The sequence below is a fragment of the Podarcis filfolensis genome, assembly GCF_964270895.1.
Source record: "Podarcis filfolensis genome assembly, chromosome: 3".
NCBI classification, from domain to species: domain Eukaryota; kingdom Metazoa; phylum Chordata; class Lepidosauria; order Squamata; family Lacertidae; genus Podarcis; species Podarcis filfolensis.
In genome coordinates, this window is record NC_139606.1 from 33,902,886 (window position 1) to 33,929,679 (window position 26,794).

Genomic DNA, 26,794 nt, shown 5'->3' on the forward strand with positions numbered 1-26,794 from the left:
ATATCACCCCATAAAGCAATGTTTCGATGAAAAGTTAATTTGTAAACATGTGTTATTCATTCCATTTATAATTTCCTTTTACTTTCCAAGTCATATGTAGCTGTTTTGCAAGTCAAAACAAGCGCTACGTTGCAGCTGCCTCCCTAATTATTAAATTCTGGAAGGCATTACAGTTGTTGATTTTAAGTGGGGGAAATGACACCTTGTCTTTCCTTACGCTAGTCTGATCCTTACCAGCATCAGAACGTTTAAAATGAATGAATGAATTGGCTTGATAAGATGTCTGGAAACCAGAAATCAAGGAAAATATTAGTACTGCAACACAGAGACTACAAAGCTAGATATTTATAGATATTTCTTAGAGCCTGCTGAACTCTGTCCATTCCTTTGTAGACTAATATATTTAGCTGCTATATTATGACGTTATGTATCTCAAGATCAAAAAGTGTCCATATTGCAGAATCATACAGCATTAGTTAGTAGTTCCTAAACGTTTCTTCTCATGGACCACTTAAATGCCGTTATCATTTTTACAGACATGCCACAGACATTTGCAAACCACTTGGTGGTCCATGGATCTTTGCCCTAGAGTACTAATCTACAAAAACTCTCAACTGATCCCAGCATGGAGCCCTCCTGATGTTGTTGGCCTACAACTTCTATCAGCTCCAGCCACTATGGCCAGAGATAAGCAACAGCAGGAGTTGCAGTCCAGGAATCCACTGGGTCCATCTGTTCTAGAATGTAGCTGATGCATAGCACTACAGCGGTGTGCTTTATTTCAGAATATTTCACATACATAAAATTTTACAGAGCAGACCCCATCACTTCCGTGGCTGGCTTTGGTTTCATTTTCATTTTTCATATGTCTACTTTGCTGTGTATGATACAGGCACAAAGATTTTTTTGACCTTCTAGATGAATAATCCTGGACTACCCTAACACCTGCCCACTCTGCATATGTTCCTGTGTACAGTGGTACCTCGGGTTACATACGCTTCAGGTTACAGACTCTGCTAACCCAGAAATAGTACCTCAGGTTAAGTACTTTGCTTCAGGATGAGAACAGAAATCGTGCTCTGGCGCAGCAGCAGCAGCAGGAGGCCCCATTAGCTAAAGTGGTGCTTCAGGTTAAGAACAGTTTCAGGTTAAGTACGGACCTCCGGAACGAATTAAGTACTTAACCTGAGGTACCACTGCATGGTGATCTGCAAAAAAAGGAGGTGTCTTAGTAACCTCCCCGCCCCCTCACCATCCTCCAGATCCTCTAAGTGTCTCTATTTTCCAGGGACAGTCCTGGATTTACAGAAGCCATCCCAGTTTCTGATTTGATCCCAGAACGTCCTGCTTTTCCTTAGGACGTCCCTATTTTCATCGGAGAATGTTGGAGGGTGTGGAGTTATGCAGCCCCCCAAGCCAAGGAGGTAAGTAATTATACAATCTTTAGAAGACATCCAAGGGAAGTTTTTAAATGTTTAATGTTTTATTATGTTTTCATATATGTTAAAAGCTGCCCAGAGTGGCTGAGGCAACCCAGACAGATGGGCGGGGTATTATTCTTATTATTATTATTACTATTATTATGGAATAGGACGTCCCTATTTTCATCGGAGAATTGTTGGAGGGTATGCATCCTCTAGACCAGGAAGTAAAAATGATTCACCCTGTTACATGTAACAGGATTAGCAGTAACACTGAAGGTTCTTAAACTACTTAAATACCTGTTGTGGAGTGGAGTGTCCTCAGGAATGAAGCATGAGAGGGAAAAGGTTTAATCCTTCTCAGGGGGACAGAGTGAGATTTTTAAATCAGTACTGCAGGACTTAAACCTTGCTTCCCTGGGTGCTGTGCTTCCAAAGACAATCACCTTCATCTGATGCACCTCATGTCCTTCCTGATTGCTCCTCACATCATTAACATCACGTGTGGTTTCTTCTTATAATTCTTCCCAGTCAGCAGAATTCAGCTTTCCTTATGTTAATCTTAAATTGGAGGTATTTCGCAAAGCATTGCTGTGCTCTGGGGCGGGAATGCATTTGAGGGTGTAATTCTGGATCACAAAAACCCAGATCCGTCAAAACTTCACTTCTCAGAAGATAGACAGCTTTCAGACTGATCCCACTTGCTCCTGTGCTGAAATCTGAGGGGTCATGTTAGCTTTGTACTGTTCTGTTTCTCCATAATAAAAAAGTAAACACCACCGGCAATTATTATAAGCGTTTCAGGTGCCGATTTGCCAGATCTTAGCAACATACTTCCAAGAGAGCTCAGCACATTTGCCAACTTTGCAAGAACACTTACTTCACAAATTTAAATAGATCTAAAAATTGTAGCTTCTAGATTGTTCAGACCTAAAGTCTTGCAGCCAGACCTTGCCAGTCCTTAGACCTGAATTGCTGTGGGATCCGAGTCAATTTTACATTTGAAATTTAATTGAATAAAAGCCTTTAGATCACAAACTAGTGCCCTAGGTCATAAATACACAAAGTATGGTACACTCAGGCTGTAATACCAATTTCCCTCCCTCAAAACAGAGAGCCCTCTAAAGAATGACGCTAACACTACCTTTTCAGTAAGGAAAACTTAAGAGAAATTAATATCATTCAGGTATGGATCGGAATACACTAAAGCTCCTGTTTCAAGTTGGGAAGTCAAATTTTCCACATTTACTTCATGTCCTGTTAGGGAGCCAGCTTCTGCTATACTGTTCCTGATTAGTAAAAGGGTAAGGTGAGTCTATAATTGCCTATAAGTCAAATAAATTATTCAGCCTGCTAAGGTTGAAAAATAAGAGGAAAATCAAGTTCACGTTATGTTGCTTTGGTTACAGTCTACTGTTTTCGACTTGACTTTACTTTTGTTCAGTAGCAAAAAAGAAAGACCCATTAATGGCAGAGTTTTCAAAAACCTACAAGTGAGCATGTCAGTTCAAATCAGCCTGGAGATTAGTGAAATACGCAAAAAAATAAAAATCTGCTTGACACCCCCCACCCAGATACAATGAAGGCTCAGAAATCTTCACTGCTATTGAATGTGTCAGGTTCTTTGCAAAGCACTGATTCCAATAATACTCATAACTCATTTTCCTTGAATTTTTTCATAGCCAGGGTCTGCTCTTACTTATGCACTACCTCACCAGAGCATTTGACTTCCATTCAGCTAGAAAAAACAGTCATACAATTTCTGAATCAGGTATGTGTCAATTTGAAAATTTGCATGGACCATTTGTGAAAAGACTACAGCTCAGTGGCTGAGCATCTGGTGCAAGGTCCCAGGTTTAATCCCTGGGAGTTCTGCACAAGGCTGGAAGAGACATTTTGAAACTCTGGAGAGCCACGGCTAGTCAAGTGTAGACAATATGCTGGTTGAACCAGTGATCTGACTCAGTATCAGGCGCCCTCCAGTGATCCAGTGTTCACTGGTTTTGAAGCTAATAGAATATGTCAGGGCATGTTAAGAAGAAAATAGCCAAGGCCAACAAGGATGGACACAAAGAGAGCCAGCATGGTGTAGTGGTTAAGAGCGGTAGTCTCGTAATCTGGTGAACTGGGTTCGATTCCCCGCTCCTCCACAGGCAGCTGCTGGGTGACCTTGGGCTAGTCACACTTCTTTAAAGTCTCTCAGCCCCACTCACCTCACAGAGTGTTTGTTGTGGGGGAGGAAGGGAAAGGAGAATGTTAGCCGCTTTGAGACTCCTTCGGGTAGTGATAAAGCGGGATATCAAATCCAAACTCTTCTACATTAATTTTAAGAAGCACTTCTTGTTCTCAAGGACTTTTGCCTCCTTCAGAAGATCAGCATAAAACAGATGGGAAACCCAGGGCTTGATTAACCATTAAGCAAAATAAGCACATGCTTAGGGTATCAAGGGCACCACCAAAATTTTCCACTGCCAGATCATAGCTGTCAACTTTTCCCTTTTCTTGCAAGGAATCCTATTTGGAATAAGGGAATTTCCCTTTAAAAAAGGGAAACGTTGACAGCTATGTGCCAAATTTACCATGTGCCATTTGGTGCAGCTGAACAAAAATAAATATTTATGTAAATATACAAAAATAAACATTATTTTCTATCTTACTGTAGATTTTGTTTTATTTTGAAAAACAAAATTTTGTTTTATGGCTTATTAGTGTGTGTGTGTGTGTGTGTGTGTGTGTGTGTGTGTGTCCCAAAATCTTTTAAGTGCTTAGCATAGATGCCAACTCCTAGGAACTGGGGCTGTTTTACCCTCCTCCCAATTTATTTTTAAGGGGGGGCAGGTCCCCTCAATTTTCAGAGGGTGTTCAGCTCCACCCCCTGGCTCCTCACAATGTCCTGTCAGGCCCCCTCAATCCTCTGCAGACGCTGATGCCTGGAGTGCTTAGGGTGTCTAAAGTTGTCCGACCCTGACAACTCCCATTATCCCTAACCATATGCTGTGTCGACTGGTGCTGCTGGGAATTGGATTTCCAGCCTCAGATGCCCCATCCCTGACAATAAAGTATCAAAAAGGTAGGCACCCCTTTCTGTACAATACTTTGGTTCTAAGGGAACTGCCATCATATTTTAAGAATGGCAGCAGTCATTTGATCATCCCATCATTGTTACAAAACAATAAACAACCTAGAAAACAGAATTAGGGGAAATCCCCCCCCCATACATTCTTGCAATCTTCAGCTAATTAACGCATACATTTAAATTAGTAAACACCAATCCTCAGATGACTATAGTTGTGTGATGTTGCTTAGGAGTCTTGCCTGTATCTAAAACAGCTTTTTAAAAGTGAAGAATGTGCACACATTTTGAATGAAAATGTGTCACCCTTTCATATCACTCTTATGAGTTCCCCCTCACCCCATACCAAGTACAAAGTAACATACATACTAATCCCTTTTTAAAAAATGCTTTGGATGCTTTGGTTTTACATAAGGACATGGAGATCTTCAGGACTGATCTTGAGCATGCTTAAAACTCCTCTTTTTTTCACACCCGAAGCCATGTGCTTGCTGCTGCTTCCATGACTACAGCTACATTGAGAAGGTTTGAAAATTTCCACCACGTGGTTTCACTTTACACTGTGTTTATATAACATGTAAGAGACACTTGCCCCCTTGAGAGAAGCATCACTTGCGTATTATGTAAACAGACTGTAAACCAAAAACACATGGGACTGACATTTTTAGATCTTCCTAGAGCAGAATGCACATTGTTTCAGGTATGTGAAATGGATATATAGAAATAATTTCTGTTGAAATGAGCAGGGCTGGCTTTCAAGAAAACGTATTTACTTTCAAGTACGTTTCAAGTAAACTTGAAACTTTCAAGTAAACGTATTTACCAGCATCCAGGTCTTAGAGGTGCACAACATTACCATTTTTATTCATTTGGTCAAAGCGCAAACGACTTGAAGTCAAAGAGCTTTCAGCATTTGGAATATACACAGAGGCTGGAAAGGTCATCGATGATTTCCTGAAGAAATATTAGATGCACACAAAGAGACACACACATAAGTCCTTATCTCCAGTCAGACAATACATCCTGGACTTACTTAGAATCAGAGAGTTGTGCCACTGTTTTGTGACAGAACTCACATGCAGCCAATCAGAAGCTCCTGCAGCCAATCAGAAGCTGCAGAAGCCCAGTTGGACATTTGGCTTCCCAGAACCAGAACAGTCACTTCTGGGTTTGTGGCGTTCGGGAACCAAAACGTTCAAGAAATAAGCTGTTCAAAAACGAAGGTACGACTGTATTTTAAAATTTAAAAGGATCAAAGAGCACATAATAATAACTACAATAATAATTTTATTATTTGTACCCCACCCACCTGCCATGATGTGAAAAGACCTCAGCCTGAAACCCTAAATTACTGCGGCCAGTCAGAATGGACAACACTGGACTAGGTGATCAGATAGTTTGACCCTATGTAAACAGCTTGCTATGTTCCAGATGGATGCTTCCTGTGATATCTACAAGCCTCAGATCAACCCTATCTGCACTCAAGTGCTGTTACTGATTATTCAAAGGGGCTACATCCCAAATAATGCTTTTGGAGAGCATTCCAACTCCCAAAAAAGCAAACAGGAAAGGCTTTTTTCACAATAGGAAGACAATCTCCCTCTTCAGAACGAACTTGATTCAGAGTTCCACCTTACTTTAAGATCTTGAAACTAGTATGCCACCCATCAGACTAAAGAAATAACCTCATGAGACCGGGCTTTATTACAACATTCGCTATTATTAGCCTTCATATCCTCTCCATAAGGCTTTAAGAACTTTCATCCTCATTGCAAAACATTAAAACAGGATGCAATTAAGTAAAATTAACAACAGGGGTCAGATGGTCAGCAGATAAAAATTGGCCCAAGCAAGGAATCACGCAAAGGCCAGGGCTGAAATGAATCCACAGTATTGGTTTTTGCTTTTCTTTGTTTTTAAAAAAACAAAAAACAAAGCAACTTTAAAATAAAAAGCAATTTCATTTTAGGCAATTCAGTTTTCATAAATTTAGTATGCTATATTTTGCCTTCCTGATTAAATACATAAAGGCTGCAATCCTAAACACATATCCTAGAGAGCAAGCCACATTTAACACAATAGGACTTCCAAGTAACCAAGCATATGATTGTACTTTAAGGCTGCAAACACACCAGATCTTTAAAGCACATTAAAAGTACAAACCGTAGTTTGCTAAGGATGCTGGGAATTGTAGGTATGTGAGAGGTAAACTACAGTTCCCATAATTCTTGGGAGGGAGCGGGAATGTACTTTAAAGGTCTAGTGTGTAACAGATAGCTATACAGTTGTACCTCGAGTTACATACGCTTCAGGTTACATACACTTCAGGTTACAGACTCCGCTAACCCAGAAATAGTACCTCGCGTTAAGAACTTTGCTTCAGGATGAGAACAGAAATCGTGCTCCGGTGGCACGGCAGCTGCAGGAGGCCCCATTAGCTAAAGTGGTGCTTCAGGTTAAGAACAGTTTCAGGTTAAGTACAGAGCTCCGGAACGAATTAAGTACTTAACCACAAGTTCCACTGTACTGCATTATACCTTTTGCATACTCTGTATTCACTTGTAGTAGCACTAACTTTGTCCACCACAAACATGACACTTGCGCAATGCTTAGAAACCCCGGAATCAAAATTTCGTAGCGCTGTTGAGCAGAATCTTATATTACTTTAAGTAATTAAAACACATATATAGGCTGAAGTCAGTAGATTCCCCCAGACAATGGACTGACGTGTTCCCATTTCCAATTTAGCACTAACCATGGTTTAGCCACGACATCCAACTTGGCAAATTCTGCTAAGCGATTCCCTCCAAACCACAGGCAGAATCCATGGTTGGAAGTGGGAGTGCAATCTTCGATTTGGAATGAATTGTAAGTGTCGACTGCAGAGTCAGGTGTCATGAGAAACTAGTGTTAGTGCTGAAAAGGCAAGAGTTCAAACCTATTCAGGAGGGAGGGGAGGAGGACGTACAACAGCCCACGGCTCAAACCTGATTCTCATAACCAGGATCAGGGAACCTGAAGCCCTCCATAAGTTGTTGGGCTACAACAGCTCTCATCATTCTTGACCATTGGTTATGCTGGCTGGGGCTGTCAGGAGTTGAAACCCAACAACGTACAGAAGGCCATAGATTCTGCTACCGTACTCTAAAATATGGCATGCAGAATTCTGTGAATCAAGACAATGAATTAAAACAATCCATTAAAATCCCCTTTTAAAGATGCTTTGGAAGAATATATAATTGAAACACAAGCAATAAATTTTAACTATTGAAGGATACATTCCATTTCAGTTGCGCATAAGCAGAAATAGGTTACTCTTGGGGATTTTATAGACACTGAATCTAGTCTTTCTGTTTGGGGAACAGGGTCTCCAAAATGTGTTGGCTCCTCCAATAAGAAGGGCACTTAACTACTAACATTGTCCAGCTGGACAGAAGCATATATTTTGTTTATAAATAAGAAGTCGGGTTTGGGCAGAAACGGAGTGTTGTACAAATTATTTGGGTGGAATTTCTTGGCAAGGCTGAGACTAAACTTACATGTTTTGTCTTATTATGTTGAAAGGCAGCTCCCAGTTTTCCATATTGTTTCACTGCAACTCTTCTCATTGCCCTTTCTCTATTTTCCCTTTGCCACCACAGTACAGTTCCTTGGCCACTTTTGTCCAGTCTACTGTTTTAATTCTATTGGCCAGGATGACCTACCGGTATGTAAATATTTGGTATGTCCAACGTGAGGACTGCACAGATGCATGGAAACAGAACAACTGTGTGTTGTGAGTGACAGTGAGCAAACAGGACTGGGAACTATAAGGACAAAGAAGGAAGTGGGAAAAAGAAACAGCATAATATAGGAAAATAGGGAGCTGCTGTATCCTTTGTTCGGTCTAGCTCAGTATTGTCTACACCCCTGCTATTTTTCTTGCAGGGGAAAGGTGCTGGAATTCACCTCTTTCTCTTAGAATGGCAATGGCATCCACCTGAGAGGTGCTGGAACTCAGTTCCAGCGAGTTCCCCCTGGGGAAAAAAGCCCTGGCCTACACTAACTGGCAGTGCTACCTGGAGATGCTGGCAACTGAATCAGGAACCTTCTGCAGAAAAAGAACATTCTCCACCACTGAGCTATGATCTACCTTTAGCCTCAGCCAAGAGAACAGAAGCATTCTAAACACCATAGAAACAGCACGAATATTTGCCCGTTGGATTTTGGTGGCATCTTTTTCATGATGGAAGCATAGATTTTGTTTTTTGTTTTTCCATGGGTTGCTTATTACACACCACACTTTCTTCAAACTACAAGGTGGGTTACCAAACGGAGAGATGAAACGTAGACTAATAGCCTGCAAACAAACAATAATGTTTAAGAAATGTGTGTCTCAAAACGAGGACTGAACGTGAAACGCCCTACGGTCAACTTTGCACAGAAAACATCTCAATCTTCAGGGCAAAAATTGAAAGTCCCTCCAACACCACTCCACCAAAACAAACTAACCGGTTGTCAGGACTGACAGGTTTTGCCTGCTATAGCACTCATGTGTTTTATAGGAATCTTTAGCCAGGGGTGTTATTTTAAGAGATGAGCAAATGGGGAAACCCCATGGCCTAGCCAATAAAATATGAACTTTAGGTGCAGTGAAGCACTCATAAATATGACTCTGAACAAGGGGATTCATTGTTTTGACTGACCTCCTTTTTTGCTTCTCTTCTGATCTCAGCCTCTCTGTGTGCGTCATGGCAGCCCTCATCCTTTAACCTGTGGTTTTTAGAAAGCTAGCTACTATGTTATTTATGGCCAGAAGCATTAGTAGCTGCTCTGTGTACTCCCTGCATGCACACATACTGAGGTGGGATGGGGTCTTTTGGTGCATGTGTTTTACTTTGCTGGGATGAAAGGATTTGCTTCTGGAACTGGGGTGGTTGCTGTACTTTAAAGAGGCCTCAGCAATTCGGATCCCTCCCTCTGGTACTAAAGCTGTGATATCTCCCCCCCCCCCGCCAGCTGCTCTCTTTTTAACATACTGTCATATTTTATTGTTTATTTCACTTCTCGTTTTTCCTAGAATATTTTTCCCAATGTACCACCCTCATGTCATCCCACTGCCCACCAGTTTTCTGAAGGCAGCTCTGTATGGGAAGTTTTTAATGTTTTATTGTGCTTTAGTATTCTGTTGGGAGGTACCCAGAGTGGCTGAGGAAACCCAGTCAGATGGGCAGCATACAAAATTATATTATTGCTACTACTACTACTTTTAGGTAAGGAAGTCAGAGAATTCCAACAAAAATGGGAAATGAAGTGCAGTAGAAATTGCTGTAGTTCATGTGCTTCTCTGTGGGCAGGAAAGGAAATCACTTAAGTGAATATAACCAAGTTACATTGTTTTTAAGTCTGCAAAAATCAGCTACTATGTTGTTTTTAGTCTGCAAGCAACATGTAAATAAGAACTTTTTTTTTTTACGTTGTTCTGGCATTTCCTTTTCATTGAAATGAATGTAAGGTGAAAGTTACATAAGTTATGTAACTTGCATTAAATGCTGGACAGAGAAAATAATATTATTTGGTGGTAATAAAACTGTAGCACTACAGAAACAGTGCTGGCTGTGATGAATACAGGTTAAAATGGATATCATTGCTTCCTTGCATCCCTGCTTTCAGGTCAAACTTTGCAAGCATTGCTGCACGCTAAAGGCAAGTTCACACGATCACTAGTTACACAGAAACATTACCACAACCTATCTTGTCTCGCCTGCTGCATAATGCAAGTAAAAAACACACACCATGAAATTCAATTACTGAAAGCTAATTTCCTGTAGTGGTATCTTGATTCTGTCACTTGGGAGCACATTTGTAAGAATGAGTAACCACAGAAGGATTGCAGAAAAATAACGCAATTGCACGGCTTATCCAGACTGTATCCCAATCAGTGTTTCCATGGTAGAAATATAGCTACTATAGATGTGTGATTTACATATTCATAAATCCACCCTCATGTAGTCACTAGTGAGTGTGACTTGCACACTGCAGAACACACACCACAGATTTCACTTTCAAAGAATCTCACACCATCTCAACCAGAATGCTTTCTGAGAAGGCTCTGAATATCTTACATGCAACAGGATAGTTAGGGTGAAAACCAGTAGCATGTATGGACTGGTCCACAAACTGCATCCTACTTGATCTTATGTTGCAGTAGCTAGTATTTTAGATGCACCTGGATTCAAGTTCAAATCCCACATCTACCATGGATTCTGGATGGCATTCCACGAAGAGCACCAATCAACAGTTTTAAATCCTAGATCTTCTATAGTATTATGGGCTTTGATCTTGTTGTTCAGCTCTGTTGTGTTAATGTTTTATATTTACAGAATCCCAGGAACTGTAGTTTGTTATGGGTGCTGAGAGTTGCTAAGGGAGCCGATTTCCCTCACAGAGCTACAAATCGCAGAGTGGTTTAACAGAGTGTGGTGTAGGGGTTAAGAGCGGTAGTCTCGTAATCTGGTGAACCGGGTTCGCGTCTCCGCTCCTCCACATGCAGCTGCTGGGTGACCTTGGGCCAGTCACACTTCTCTGAAGTCTCTCAGCCCCATTCACCTCACAGAGTGTTTGTTGTGGGGGAGGAAGAGAAAGGAGAATGTTAGCCGCTTTGAGACTCTTTCGGGTAGTGATAAAGCGGGATATCGAATCCAAACTCCTCCTCCTCCTCTTCTTCTTCTTCTTCTTCTTCTTCCCAAGGAACTGTAGATCTGTGACAACTCCCAGAACCCTTAACAAGCCACACTTCCCAGGGGTCTTTGGGGGAAGACATTACTGCATTAAATGTATAGTGCTAATGGAGCCATGTAGTTAAGCACGGCCTATCAACCAGCCAGCCAGCCAACCAACCAACCAAAGGTTTCTTTGGAAGAGTTTGCAAGAGCAGCCTGGGAAGCAGGGAAAGAATCACCACCCCACCGCTAGAGAGTCATTCTTCATGCAAGCACTTTCCTCACACGGCAAATACCTAATAGCCTGCCTTATTATTCATCATAGCCAGGGATAGCTGTCACAGAGGTCTTTGTGTAGGAACCGGCATGCTGGTTAGGAATATTATGCACCACATGGTTTTCCAGGAAACAAAAGGTTGCATCAACAACCAAGAGGTGTTATTATGGATGACTTTAATTGCTATTCACGGTTGCTATGAGGTTTTCTATGTGCATGAGTGTGTTTTTCCCTAGTAAGACATGTATTGTACCTAAACCCACAGCTTCCCGCCCAAAGTCTGTGTTTAGTCTGAAAAAGCAACTGATACTGAAAAAACAAGCGGAACTGTATCAGTCTCCTTCCTAATGGCAAAACTATTAATAACAGTACATATTTTTACACATATGTCTGTCCCTTCACCATACACTCCCAGCCATCTGCTACATCAGTTTCTCTTGGGTTATTGGTGATTTCTTTCATATTTTTCTGGCAAACCAAGATGCTGAGTCTCTTTCAAATCCACGAGGAAAAACAAAATAAAATATATGTTTTCAAAACACTGCTGGATCAATTACTTCAGAACAGTTAGAGTAAATGTCCTAACTGTACACATAACACACACACACATATATATCTATTTCAGAACTCATTCATTAATGTGAATTGCCTGTTTTCTGTACCACATTTTCAAAATCATTCATGACCTTTCTGACTGACCTCTTTATGTGAATATAATACTTAACCAGCAAATGGGGGTGAGGGGCAAAATCGGAAATGTGGGAGAGCACTGCCAGGTAAGAGAAACACGCTATTTAACTTGGTTTCATTTCAAATAAAGAGAATACAATTTTTACAGGTTTTCCAAGGTTACTATGACAATACTTCCCACCCTTATAACCTGAGTTGGCCAAGTTTGTGGCAAACATGTTTTTGTGAAAAACTGAGAGGCTACAGGTGTTATGCTACCATGAACATAAATCAGAATGTTATGAGTACTGGAGAAAACAGAGGTTTGTTTGCTTGCTTGTGGAAATGCTTGCTTCTTTCAAAAAGGAAAAAAAAAATCCTACACCTAGCAGTAGCTGTCAATTTTACTGGCAGTTACAGTGGTATATAAAACTAGCTGTTTCCATGCATAGCTCAAAAGTCAGTTTTTTTCCTCATTAAGATAAGAGAGCCCTGCTAATCTGAAGTGGGGCACCACAACCTCAAAACCCTGTGAACTGGCCCTCAGTTTGTACAAGATGTGTAAATCCTAGCGTTTGTGCAATGCTTTTCAGGATCCTGGTTTTTCCTTACTGATATATACATGTGTGTAAATCTTTCAGAAATTTCTTTGAACTATGGAGAGGTATATAAATAATAGTAGTTGATAAGATGAATTAAAAACTCCCATTATTCAGCTTATTCCTGCTGCTTGTAATGGGGTGGTGGGTGGGAATCCTTCAAGAATTTGAAACAGAAAATCTACAGTGGAATCTAACTAAGGGTGGTATTCAACAAATTTCTAATCAGAGTAGATCCATTAAAATTAATGGATATTAATTTCAGTAGGTGTACTCTGAATAAAACTTAGTGGAATATTACCCTAATAAATTACTTCCTTGCTTTTCACCCTCAAACCTACACTTTGACAGTATTGGTAAATAAAAAGAAAATTGAGGATAAGTACAATCATAGTGTCTACTGAATTTGGAATTATCCGTGGGAACAATATGCCAAGCGTCAATCATCCACTGCCTGTATTTATTTCACTCTCATGGGAGTCTCATTGAAAGTAATATACAGAATGTAAAGAGCCTTCCACTATTCAACAACTCATTTGTAAAATATAAAGGTAACTTAGTTCCCCAACCCCAGTGATTCTTTGAGGTCTATCTGAGTAGATAGTTTTATGTCGGCAATCCACTTAGTCTTAGACAAAGCTCCAATGATCACCTGGGAGTGAGGCATTAGACAACCTTTTTATTTCACCAGTGAATCACTGAACAGAACTGTGCTTAAGTACAATTATTACAATCATCAACATTTCCAACCAGGATTGAATCACACATTAGTAGAGATTTTGAAAACTCCTTCCAGAATGCTGTGTCTCCTCTTCCTGCCTGACAGCGGGGGGGGGGGGGGCGTGTTATCAAAATCCCATGCCAGTTATACAGTTCAGCTTTTAAACACAATTCTTCAAAAACTAATGTACACAACAGAAAAAGTGGTGGGGTGTGAAAACAACCAGATTCAATGTCTGACATGAATTTTAATGAATAAATGTAAGCTAAAAATGGAAATAAATCTCCAAATGTTGGCAAGTTTTTATTTCAATCTATAGGAGATCCTTTTAGAGGAGAAGCTGGGCACTATGAGGTAAAACTATTCTTAGCTTTTGTCTACCATAATCAGATAATGGCAATAGTAACAAAGGCATGGATTTACCTATCTTTGTTAAGTAAGGTGTCCTGGTTGTCTCTGAGTACTAGAATACTGAAGTTAATTATTTCTCAATAAATTTAAAGGGTTTTTGGTGACAATTTCAGTGTTACAAACGTCAGCTGAAAGGGAAGAGCAGAATGAGAGGTTACATTATTAAAAACATAAATGAGAATACTACTAGCAGAAAAGAAAAGAATTTTTTTAAAAAAGTATACATTTGCACTTCTTAAGAAATCAGGATTCAGAGATGATGAAAAGGCAGACATCATCTTAATTGCAGATTACTTCGTTTTCCCCTCTAGCTTGATTTCAAAATTAGCATTTCAATAACCCCTCAGGCACTTCTAAATTTCATTAGCAAAGCATGCAAACATTATCAAAAATTATTCTGTCAGAATAATTATTATGACCACCTTTTGTTCCTCAAGGGGGGGGGGGCGGGAATGCCTCATAGTACAAGTGTCCCTCAAGACTAATTTTATTACCTCAAGCTCACAGAAAACAGCATTTCTAAGACTTAGCACTTCACGTTTGTTATTTTTAGCATATGGGTTTTTTAACAGTTACAGTTGGCAATGCAATGATTTATGCAAATTCTTTTATCACCTCATGGGGGATTAATGTACTGTAATTTGATAATAGCCCTCCACTTAAACACGGTCAGCTCCTTCCAAAACAGAGCAATTTGATTGCAACTGACTGATAGCTCGAATCACAAAGAACTTCAGTCACAAAGAGCTTCAATTATTTTGTAAAACAAATCTTGCGGAGTTAAAATAAGGACTGCCCATTTGTCGCTCCCATCTTTTCCCTTTTACACCTTAACCCAGATTGCCTGATGGTTTTCAAATAAATAATAGAAGATAGTTGCCTACATGAAGGATTAACCCTGCAATTCTATACATGTCTTCTTAGAAGAAAAGTCCCACGGCATTTCATGCTGCTTACTCCCAGGTAGGTGGGTCTAGGGTTGCAGCATAATTTAATTGTATGGCAATGACATTAGGCTATTTAAAATTAAAATGTTTAGTTAGCTCACGTTATGCACTGATATTTTGAAATAAATGTGGGAAATGCTTTAGAAGCTACATAACGCACAACTACAGAGGGGTGAAAAACTGTAGCATACTTTGGGCCAGCTCATAGAAACCTAATAAAGCTTGAAATTCAATAATGACTGCACATAGTAACCACAAGAAGAAGAAAAAAGCCTTCCATTCCAGATTCCATAAAAAGACTCTGATATGCAGCTGCTTCTTAAAGTGCTTCCAAAGTAGTAGGATATAAGCAATAACGATCTAGGGAGGGGGTCGGTGGGAATCTAACTCATAAGAAAAACAAGAGTCCGCAAAGAAAATCTTGTAACAGTTTTGTCTGTGTTCTGCCTAATCTCTAACCCCTGAAGATCTATGAAGGATTCGGGCGTAGGGGATGTAGGTACTGTATTTCCTTAATAGCACATTCATTAACTGAATGATCCTGTTTGAACCAGCGGAGCTCAGTCCTGACATAAGTCAGAGCAAACGAATACGAAGTGATACGTCAATCTGCCTCCATCAAGGATCTCTGTTAAAAAGCATAAATTTAAACACTTGCTTGGTACTTTTTGGAATCCTTGGCTTCCCTTAGCAAATATGCGTGGGTCTATATAGCCATTTCAACTTTACTTTGGGCACAGGAGTGAAATCAAGCTACAGATAAGGGCAAAGCAAAGGTAACAGTAGGACAGAAAGGAACAGAAAGGAATGCGAGAAATGAAACTCCTGAGGAATAGTTATACTTACAAAAACAAACAAAAATCCGGACTGCAATTGCCTTAAAAAGCACACAATAGTACATTTTCAAAGAGATTTGAAATCAGCTTTCTGCTACCAAAGAACTGGCAAAATATTGTTATTCTTATAGCAGCTGAACTTTGTCATTTGGTGCTTTCTAGGACATAAGGTATTAGCAACTGAGGACTGGAGTAACTTCACTATAGCGAATAAAAATTCAGAAGATGCTATTTACAAGACACAGCCATTGCAAGATATTTCAGGATATATGCTGGAAAGAATAGCTGTATACTAGGGGAAATAATGTTGTTGTGGTTATTTTGAAGAGCTGAACACACACTCCTTACCAGAGTGCAACATATGCAAGATATTTCCCCCCTTGAACTGAAAACCGGCAAATTGGTAAACAATTGCTTAGTAACAACATTCTTAAACTTGCTCCATTCATTATGTTTCTGATTCTAAATATTATAGAATTAATATTTTTCAAATATGCATGGGGGGGGGGCTCCCAGACTTAGACAAATATGAGAACTGTGGCTATAAAATAACAACAAAGGAAAGGCAGTGCATCTCACAATACAAGAATATTCACCACAGATCTTCCTCTTAGATAGGAAAAGCAACAAAAATCTCAAGAGATGTGAAATCCTTTTAAGGCTGCAATCTTATGCACAATTACTAGAGAATAATAATAACCCACACTAGTTATGTCCACAGTAGTTATGTCCAAGTAAAGCTGCACAAGGTAAGGCTGAATCACTATCTATAATCTCTGAAACAACTAAAACTTATCTTCCAAACTGTCTGTCCTTTTTCTTCTTCTCCCACACAATTCTGTAACTTTCAAATAACACGCTTCAACTTCCTATTCCTTTAAGTTTTGTTTTGTAGTGCATAATCCATCAACTCATGTGCTTATTTTTAAAAAGATTTTACAAAAAAAAAACACCAAATAAAAACCCTTGCTACTAGCCTAAGGCTACACAACTTCATTACATCAAGGAAAGAAGTCGAGAGAGGAGAATTATAAAAACTGACTTTAACATAAACAGTGAGAGAAACCTACACACCCCATGACCACCTACAATGTAGCCTGTTTTAGCATTAGCTCAACATCAGCTTGCATTATTAATACACCTTCCAGGGACCACTTTGGCCATGACAGAAGCCAGCTTCTAGGTCCTGGCTCCTAGCTTGTCAAACACAGAGGAACGTATCAGAAAGAAAGAAAGCAACATACCTAAATTGACAAAGCTCATGACCATATCTGCATCATTCAGAAAGTTGGTATCATGCAGGCTAGCTAAGGGAGGGCTCCGTGTAGTCAGCGGAGTTGTGCGAGATATGTGTATTCTCCGAGAGTATCCATTTGGAGATGCTGGGTACCCCTTCCTCAGCCCTTTGCTCTCTCCGCCAAGTGATCCCCTGAGCGAATACTCCAGTTCTTCAGTATCTTCTTCATTTGTCATGGCATTGTAGAGGTCGAGCATGAAGAGGGGTGCTGAGGAAGCTTGCTTTCCAGGTGAAAATGGCCTGGGTCTGTGAGGCAAACCCAGGATGGAGAGAATTTCTCTCTGGATCTCTCTTCTTTCATGGTTCCGCAATCTCCTGTAAATGAAACTGGAGTGGACGTGATTGTCTCCTATGCCTGCCTTCACAGAACCCATTAGAATCCAACAATTCCAGAGTAAGCTCACCAGAGCTTTGAGCACAGTTTGGTCCATATTTATATATATATATATATATCAATATGCAAAATAAATAAAAACAACAAAAAAGTAATCCCTTTCTTCCACCTTCTACTTTTTCTTATGAGGTCTGCTTTCCTGGTGGCTGGGGGGTAAGGGGCAAAAAAAAGAGGTGAACTGTAAATTACCTATTCTTCATGTCAACGTTGTCATTTCTGAGCACAACATCTTGCTGGTTTTATTTCTCCGCTTATTTAAATATTACAGGATGTGTCGGGGCGCAGTTCTTTCTAAGAAAGCTGAAATTCGGACTTCCAATTTTCCACTGTTGTTACTGTTTTTTCTGCATTGATGGAGCAGAGGACCAGAACTTGGTTAGTTGATGCAGGCATTCCTGTAAAGAACCGTAAAGAACCAGTTTTGGGGGATGTGGTTCTATTAAGCGACAGACCATCTTCAGTCACACAGGCATTCTCAGAGTAGTCTTCTCCTGCAATGTTTTCAACTCAATTAACTGCTTAAGACTCTTCTCCCACCTTTCATTCTTTCCTGATCTGGGCTGCAGCTTGGTGGTGTAACATCTAATTTCCCCCCTAATAATCAGCTGAGACCATTAACATCCTAAGTTCTCTCCTTAATGTCCAGCAAATCTGAAACATGTACCAAACATTTAAAAGGCCTTTCCCTGAATTCATTCAGGGAAGGGGGGGAAGAGAGAAAGACCCTGCTGAAAATCCACCCTTTGAGTTCCTTAACTGTTATTTCCACCTCTAGCAGGCAAAAACATAGCAGCTCCCTTCAAGAGAGATCTAAAAGCTAATGTAAGCACAACCCTGCTGGGAGAGAAGAGGCTTCTCATTGTAATTTGAAACGGGCAAAGTGAGGGGGGAAATGGCTTAACCCTTCTGTTACCAGACAAAGCTATTTCCCCCCCTTCAGATTACAGTCCTGCCTCTAAGAGGGCGAGATAATGACCTCTTCAAAAGGAGTGTGGCACCAAATATCAATGAAAATAATTATGTGTGTGGAACATGTAAAATGTTTTCAAAATCCTTGGTCCACAGGATTATATTTTTTATCGTATTGATTAGCATAATATATGAAAAAACTTTAAAAAAAACCCCGTAACCCACCTCTCTCCTTGTAATAATTATGGCATGATGCACCAAAAGTTAAGTACTTTAAAATTCTGTTGATATTGTTGGGCAAGGACTTTGAGTGCTGGATGTGGGTTTGTTAATTTGGAAGAGCACGATTCAACAAAGTCAAGCACTCTAAAAACAACCTGAGATTGTGGGGACTGAAAAACATGTTGAAGCCATACAGAAAGTAGCTGGAATTAATATGCTTAATATGCTTAAACGTGCTTAACTTTGGTCAGGTTGTACCCCTTTCAAATAAAGAAAGTGGCATTCTTTTCTACTTAGCTGAAACTCATTTTAGAATGATAAATTAGAAATTATTTACCAGGTGTTGGAAGCAATGTGTTGGACATTTAACAAATAATCAGTTTATTTGTCATTACGTATTAATAGCATCTTGAATTTCTAAAGATTTTCCCATGGCTGGATCTTGTCAAGTCAAATAAATGCAAACGTATAAATACATAAGTTTGCTAAATTATTTGTTTCATTTTTCTGCTTCACAAATTTCAAAAGAAAGGAAGGTATCTCATCAAGACAATGAACTTCCCTCTGGAGACATATGCAGACCTCCGGGTTATACAAAATACTTCATTTGGCAGAATGGAAAGGTTTAGGGCTAAGTCACACCCACATATATGTCATTCAGTGTTTCTCCAGTCAGTTGCTCAACCACTGCTAAGTCATAGCTGACTGTGTGAGCTTCTTCTATTGAAGTTAATGATTTTCTGTTTGTAGTGTTTGATCTGCCATTACTATTGCATGTGTGGAAGCCATCACAAAGTGTTGCAGTCCTCAGATGATGAGCTTGATTGTGTCAATTCAGCCTTTGCTCCTGCCTAAATAGATCTGCCCTTCCACTTCAGCGGAAGGAGATATTGGAAGTATGCTTCTGTTTCCATCCACTGAATTACACACTTCATTTCACTGAATGGAAAAACACATGGGCGCTTCAGTTATCAGCTGATAAAAGGAAGAAATCTCTGGATTTGGGCAAAATAGTATAAAGTATCCAAAATAAAAAAGAGGTTGGAGTCATAAGAGGCTGCAGACACTTCTAAAGAACCAAAAATGTACAATCTCTGTATTAATAATAATCGACCCAATAAATAACAACATCACCTCATCCCCACAAAACCCTTGAAGACCAAGGTCCCCCAAGGAAGAGATCTACAGAGCAATTTTTCCCAACTGGATCTCCTCCAGATATGGCTGGACTCCAAGTCTCATCAGCCACAGCCAGCATGGTCAGGGATGATGGGAGTTGGGAGTTGGGAACATCTGGTGATCACCAGCCCAGAGAATGTTCCTACAAAGGAATGGAAAGTGGCAAGGCTGTTCAAATGGGGGCAGACATTTGTAGAGGAGCATGAGAGTTTAGCAAACTTCTTAGGATCCCTGGGAGCATTGCTGCAGCTTGTGATGTGGCATGGGGTCTTCTGCTCAAAGACAGGCGGGGGGTGGGGTGGGGCAGAGGTCCCATGGAGTACATGCAAGCCCTAGGATCATTTAAAAGGAACTACTGGCCTCAGTTTACAGTATAAACATAAGTTTGACCTGACCTCCTAGCAGCTGCTGATCAGCTTGGCTGGTCTAACTAACAAGAGTAACTTGTTTCAAAACATCTGAGTTAACATATGATTATGCCGCGTATCTTCTTAGAAGTCAGAAGCTGAGATTTCAATCTTATAAATAAAAACACTAAGCTTAAAAAAAACAAAAACGAGGCAAAATTGAGGTGCTTTCCTTGAAAGGAGAGTTACATTCTGACTTCAATGGGCACATGAAAGACCTGTGATGTAAACCAAACTCCTTTTGAATTTATGGCTGTGTTCTATATTCAGTTTCTTTGGGGGGCGGAGTTTGGCTTCTTGTATTTCATTATGCTTATTTGTTGCTTTTAAGTGTCTGTATAGGTTTTGTGAATTCATTTTATTCACGCTTCTGCACACCGCCCGGTAATCTTTGGATGAAAAGCATCCAAGAAATATTCTCAATAAGTAAGAATGGGATCTTTCCCAGCCCAGCAGAACTTTATGGAGCAGCCAAGTCAGCTGGGACAGATAGCTGGGAAAGGAGGTCGAGGCAGGCAGCAAACAGGCCTGGACTGGGCACAATGCCATCTCATGTGAAGGGTTGGTTCAAGGGCCAGCCGATCCTTACTAGATCAGCCCTGCCCTACCTCTGGCAAGCGCCATTCCATGGGATTTCTCTAGCTGCCACCACTAGCACCAGCAACCTCCACCTTGCCCCCCACAAACACACATTTGGTGGGAGGAAGGGAAAGCTTTGCACCAATGAAGTACCACTGGCACCTGTCTGCAGGTGGTGGCTTGTGAAAGGCAGGCAGAGCTGGCCAAGCTGAGCACAGGAACACCTTTGCCCTATCCACCCCTGCTCACAAGGGGCTTGGATCGCCCTGTTCGTATTTATTGCTGTCTGTTTTGGATTTGTTCACATCATGGATTGTATTATGGTTTGTAGTTTAAATATGTTGTTCACAGGCCGGCACTGGTGTTTATAAGCTAACGTGCAATGAAAGTTTCCCCAAAAGGTGGAATATAAAAGCATAAGAATAAAACTAAAAGTGTTTCCCCCCTTTTTTCCAGCTTCTTCAAAGAACATGATCTGCTGCCTTAAATTTCAATTTAATGCTAAAGTGGGGGGGGGGTTTCCTTGGGCACATGGTGTCGCATTAGACTTCCTCCGAGTAGACCTATTAAAATCAATGGTCTTAAAGTTGTTCCTGCCTGCTGATTTGAGTGGGTCTCCCACAAGCACCATCCCAAACATGTCTACTGAGCGAGGGGAGGAAGACCTATGGAATTCACTGGGGATTACTCCCAGCTAAGTGAGGTTAAGAATGCAGCCTAGGTCTAATGTTGTTGTTTAGTCGTATCCGACTCTTCGTGACCCCATGGACCAGAGCACGCCAGGTACTCCTGTCTTCCACTGCCTCCCGCAGTTTGGTCAAACTCATGCTTTGAGAACACTGTCCAACCATCTCATCCTCTGTCGCCCCCTTCTCCTTGTGCCCTCCATCTTTCCCAACATCAGGGTCTTTTCCAGGGAGTCTTCTCTTCTCATGAGGTGGCCAAAGTATTGGAGCCTCAGCTTCACGATCTGTCCTTCCAGTGAGCACTCAGGGCTCATTTCCTCAAGAATGGATAGGTTTGATCTTCTTGCAGTCCATGGGACTCTCAAGAGTCTCCTCCAGCACCGTAATTCAAAAGCATCAATTCTTCGGCAATCAGCCTTCTTTATGGTCCAGCTTACAACCCACTAATAACCACGTAAGCAAAATCTTGCTGCTTCTCACCAACAGCCTATTACCCACAGGGCATGTATGTGGTAGCCCTCCTTTTGGCCCATCAAAATTGATATTCAGAGATGTGCTGCCTCTGAACATGAATGCTCCATTTGGTTATTGTGGAGAAGAAAGGAAAGGGAAAGAAAAGGAAAAAATATTGCAAGAATATTGCCTTTCCTGAAAGATACTGAACTATCTGATGTCTAGCAAAAAAAGAAGGAAAATTCTTATTTAATCTAATTAGCTGCTTCGCATTCATTTCACAGAGACACAGATGCAATACACACATACAAACCCTGTTTTGAACACCACCCACTTCGCTGCTAAGCATCTCGCAGCATCTGGATTTCATTCGTACCAACCCGATCAGCTCCTTAATGGGGGAAGAACAATACTGGAAGCTACTCTTGCTTGTCCAAGAAAAAGGACGTGAAAATGATACAACAAATCTACACAGCAAGTAAAGACCCAAGATGCATTAACATGCATGGAAAGCCAGACCAGTTCAGATCTAACCATGTTTACTTGAAGGTCCATCACTTCTTTTTCAATACCTAGTTATTAATACAACTTTCATGACAGATGTTTATCAAATCTATTTCCACAGAGTAAGGCAGAGGAATAAAAGATGAGATGATGATGATATTTATACCCCACCCATGTGGCTGTGTTGCCCTAGCCACTCTGGGCAGCTTCCAACACATATAGTGGTACCTCGGGTTACATACGCTTCAGGTTACAGAGGCTTCAGGTTACAGACTCCGCTAACCCAGAAATAGTACCTCGGGTTAAGAATCAAGTGTCAGATAAGGACTGCCAGAATCTTTATGCCACATATGAGCAACTGTGTCCTCCTGAGAAGATTGAAAAAAGTTCTGTTAATGAACTCATCTCTTGATTTTAGTAAAGGCTCGTAAAGTGGAAGTACTTTTTGCAGAGAAATGACAATGAAGGCACCAAAACAAGAGCACGGGGAGAGAGTAAACATTCCTAGAGACTGAGACATAACATCCAGAGGTGTTTTGTTGAGGTAGGGATCAACATTGCTCTGCCGAGGAACCATTTCTAAAGCTATTCACTGGGACAACTGATCTACTAATAAGGAAGAATGCCTCAGAGAACATGCAACAAATACATAGCACTTTAAGATTAACAGATTTACAGCAGAATATATTTTGTGTGTTACACAGCCCACTTTGCCATATGCACCTGACAAAGTAGGCTAGAGGCTGGATCTAGACACATTAAAAAAAAAAAAACGTTTCAGGGAAACGTATTGTAAAGCTCACAATGGGAAAACATGTTGCTGGAGGATTGAACTCTACAGCCCATATGGTGTCACAGTGTTATGACACATTATAAACTTTTTTTTTTTAACTAATGTAGCCGAGTCCACAGTCTACAAATGCTTATATTGTAATAAACATGTTAGCTTTTAAAAGGTACTACAAAACCCATTTTTCTCTGCAACAGACTGACATAGCTACCCTTCTGGAACATGAGAATGTGCAGATTATCTTTCCCCCACCAGTGAATCGGTAAATTCCCCTGTCTTCTAGGACAGGAAAGCGGAGTTTGTAGGTCCGTAAATGAGGCATGCAGGTCTGCAATCCTAAACATCTTTATCTTTTAGAAAGTGATCACTGACTGCATGAAATTGGTGACTTACAATGAGACAAGAATTGGTCAGATGCAATATTCCATGATTTGATAAGGAGTTGTAAACGTGGATTATAATATATTCTTATCCATGGGTTTAACTTGCTTTGTTGAAGACACACATTGATTTAGGGAACATATTTTTAATTTGCATGTGTTACATTCAAAACTTACTTTCGCAGAACATTTTCTAAGGTACTGAAAGAGTAGCATCAGGTCAGAAGCACTTATGTTGCATTTACACAGAAGTTTATTCCATTTTCCTGATGTTTCCCTAACCATTAATTTCCACATTATATTTGAGCTTTCACATGATGCAAAGGCCACTGCTGGAAATACAGTGGAGCTTAGTGTAAGTTTAGCACTCATTTCTGTATGATTTGCAAACAACCCCCCCCCCCGAAAGCAAATAACAGAGAAATGAGTACTAAACTTGTGGTAAAGGTAAAGGTAAAAGTAAAGGACCCCTGACCATTAGGTCCAGTTGTGGCCAACTCTGGGGTTGCGGCACTCCTCTTGCTATATTAGCCGAGGGAGCTGGTGTACAGCTTCCAGGTCATGTGGCCAGCATGACTAAGCCACTTCTGGCGAACCAGAGCAGCGCACGGAAACGCCGTTTACCTTCCCGTCGGAGCGGTACCTATTTATCTACTTGCACTTTGATTTGCTTTCAAACTGCTAGGTTGGCAGGAGCAGGGACCAAGCAATGGGAGCTCACCCCGTCGTGGGGATTCGAACCGCCGACCTTCTGATCGGCAAGTCCTGGGCTCTGTGGTTTAACCTACAGTGCCACCCGCGTCCCTAAAAAACTTGTAGTGCATTCTGCTATATTTCTGGAAGTGGCTTTTGTATCATTTGAAAGTTCAAATATAATGTGGAAATTAACATGTCATTCAAGCTAAAAGAGTCCTATCCAGAGACAGTAGAAACAAGTGTGAATTTAATATATAAGTATGATGCCTCTATAAAATCTAGCTGGAGCTGAAGTGCTCAGGTGTGCATTTTGCTATGCTAGGAGAAAGAAGCAAAATCAACTTGCCTCCTTCTACCTGGAGTGACATAAACCCCTCTTTCTGCCAATTCAGACACAAAAGATCCTTCTTCTAGCTAAACTGCCCAGTCATTTGTGACCATCTTCTCCTTCACTTGTGAAGCTGTATAAATATCACTAGAACACATGCTTACTCTCTCCCCTGATAAAGCAGAATATTTTTAAATGCTGGGAAACCTAATGCAGGGAGGAGGAACACCCGCATTTGTTTACAGTGGACATGGTTTTCTGAAATTTGATGATTCATAGGAAAAATCATTACGCTCTGTCTTTAGTGTTCATTACTACCAACTGACCCTCCATCTCACACAATTAATGACACAATCCATCACCATACCACTGTGGTTTGTAAGTTTGGATACCAAAAGAGACTCCAGAAATCCTCTTTGGTTTATATTAAGGCTATGATTAGTGCAAGAATTGCACAGTGGCAAATGTAAAACATTTGGCTGCAGAAAGCATTTGCAAGTAGCAGCGAAGAGCACTCCTTTAAATTTTGATATTTGGCTTACCTACTAAAGTGTTTTATTGAGCTCCAGCTGCAGAGTAGTACCTGTTAAACTCATTGTTCCTTGGCTATACAATTTCCTCAAGCACATCTGTTTTGCTCCACTGCTGTCCTTATTTCTCATTCAAGGAGTCACTCCCTAGTTTTTCAGATCTGCTTGGGGTTCCGTCATGATTTACAGGAGAAGGAAAAGGAGACATGGGGCAAATGCCCTGATCATATTATTGACTTTCCCCTTAAATAAACTTGATTCTCTTACAAATTGAAAATGCTAGCATTCATAGGGACACAGGAATCTGCCTTGTGCGGAATCAGACCACTGATCTATCTAGTTCAGTATTGTCTACACTGATTTCCTGGGTATCAAACAGGAATCTCTCCCAAACCTATTTGCAGATGCTGGGGAATGAACCTAGGACCTTCTGCATACGAAGGAGATGCTCTGCTGCCGACAGCCTTTCCCCTCCTCACACATGCACACAGCCTATTGGTTTCCTTTACTGACAACCGCATGCCTTGTTGTAGCATCTGTGCTGTTGTACTTTAAAGAAATGATTCCCTTCCATGTTTGGTAGACTAATATACACACATTTCAGGTGCAATGGTTGAGAGATCAGAAGCATGCCTCATGCTCCTGCAGTCCTCTTCCCTTATGACATGGCAAGATCGGATTGCTAACTCTTAAACAGCAAACAAGTTCCATGTTGCATGGTCTTTACCCTTTGCCAATCTTATATTCAAAGCTGAAGATAATATCTCTGCCATGGCTCTATGCCAGGGGTCAGCAAACTTTTTCAGCAGGGGGCCTGTCCACTGTCCCTCAGACCTTGTGGGGAGCCGGACTATATTTTGGGGGGAAATATATGAATGAATTCCTATGCTCCACAAATAACCCAGAGATGCATTTTAAATAAAAGAACACATTCTATTCCTGTAAAAGCACGCTGATTCCCCGACTGTCTGCGGGCCTGATTTAGAAGGCAATTGGGCCGGATCCGGCCCCCGGGCCTTAGTTTGCCTACCCATGCTCTATGCCATACCCTTTGCAACCAGCTCTCTAATCTCAGGAAAATCTCAGACATTCTCCAGGTTGCTGGTGTGTGGGTGTGGGGGGGTGTGTGTTTGCCACTGCCATCCAGGGTGCAATTAATATAAATGCTATGAAGGGCTTAAGCAGATCCTTTTCAATCTTCTGTAACAAATATTTAAGAAGGAAACAAATACAAGTGGGAACCCCTATGCAAATTCAAACACTAGCGGGTGTAGAATATTCTGATCTAATGTGAACAGAGGGAAAGTGATTTGAGAGCAAAACAACAGTCAAATTTGAACAAGTCCACTGAATGCTTGTTGTTGACATTTGTAAGCTGCCCTATGAAAGAAAAAGTTCATAGGCTGGCTTAGCAAAAAAAAAAAAGATCATAGTATATAACTAACCATACAAGCCAATGCAGTAACAAATAAAACTCAAGAGCAGAGGGTTTTGGTTTTGTTTGTTTTTTAGTGTGCTAAAAGGCCTGGGGAAATAAAAAGGGTGTCTATGCTGTCCCCTCAGCACCAGGCGAGTCTGCCTGGGGATGGCATCTCGCAGAGGTGCCACCACTGAGAACCTGTGGCCACCTGTCACACCTCACCTGGTAGTGGCACTCAGAGAAGGCCCTCTGGGGAACAGCTTAAAGTCTGGACAGGTACGTGAGAGAAAAGGCAACCCTTTAACATGAAGCTGAGTCTGAGACACATATGCAAAGGAGCCACATCAAAGGAACCACACAGAGAA

At 40.8% G+C, this 26,794-nt stretch overlaps 1 protein-coding gene across 2 annotated transcripts in view; it reads right to left on the bottom strand.

Moving 5' to 3' along the window:
* Positions 1–18,170, bottom strand: part of BMP5 (bone morphogenetic protein 5) — a 53,716-nt gene extending 35,546 nt beyond the window's left edge. Inside the window, exons 1-2 of one of the 2 annotated variants that reach the window (XM_083607334.1) lie at positions 17,536–18,169; positions 16,900–17,267 (exon numbers count right to left, since the gene is read on the bottom strand). In XM_083607334.1, coding sequence (XP_083463460.1) covers positions 16,900–17,267; positions 17,536–17,546 — 379 coding nt within the window. In that variant the 5' untranslated portion in view covers positions 17,547–18,169. Of the gene's footprint in view, positions 1–16,899 lie in introns of both variants that reach the window. The other variant, XM_083607333.1, reaches the window with a different exon arrangement.
* Positions 18,171–26,794: the final 8,624 nt, after the last annotated feature.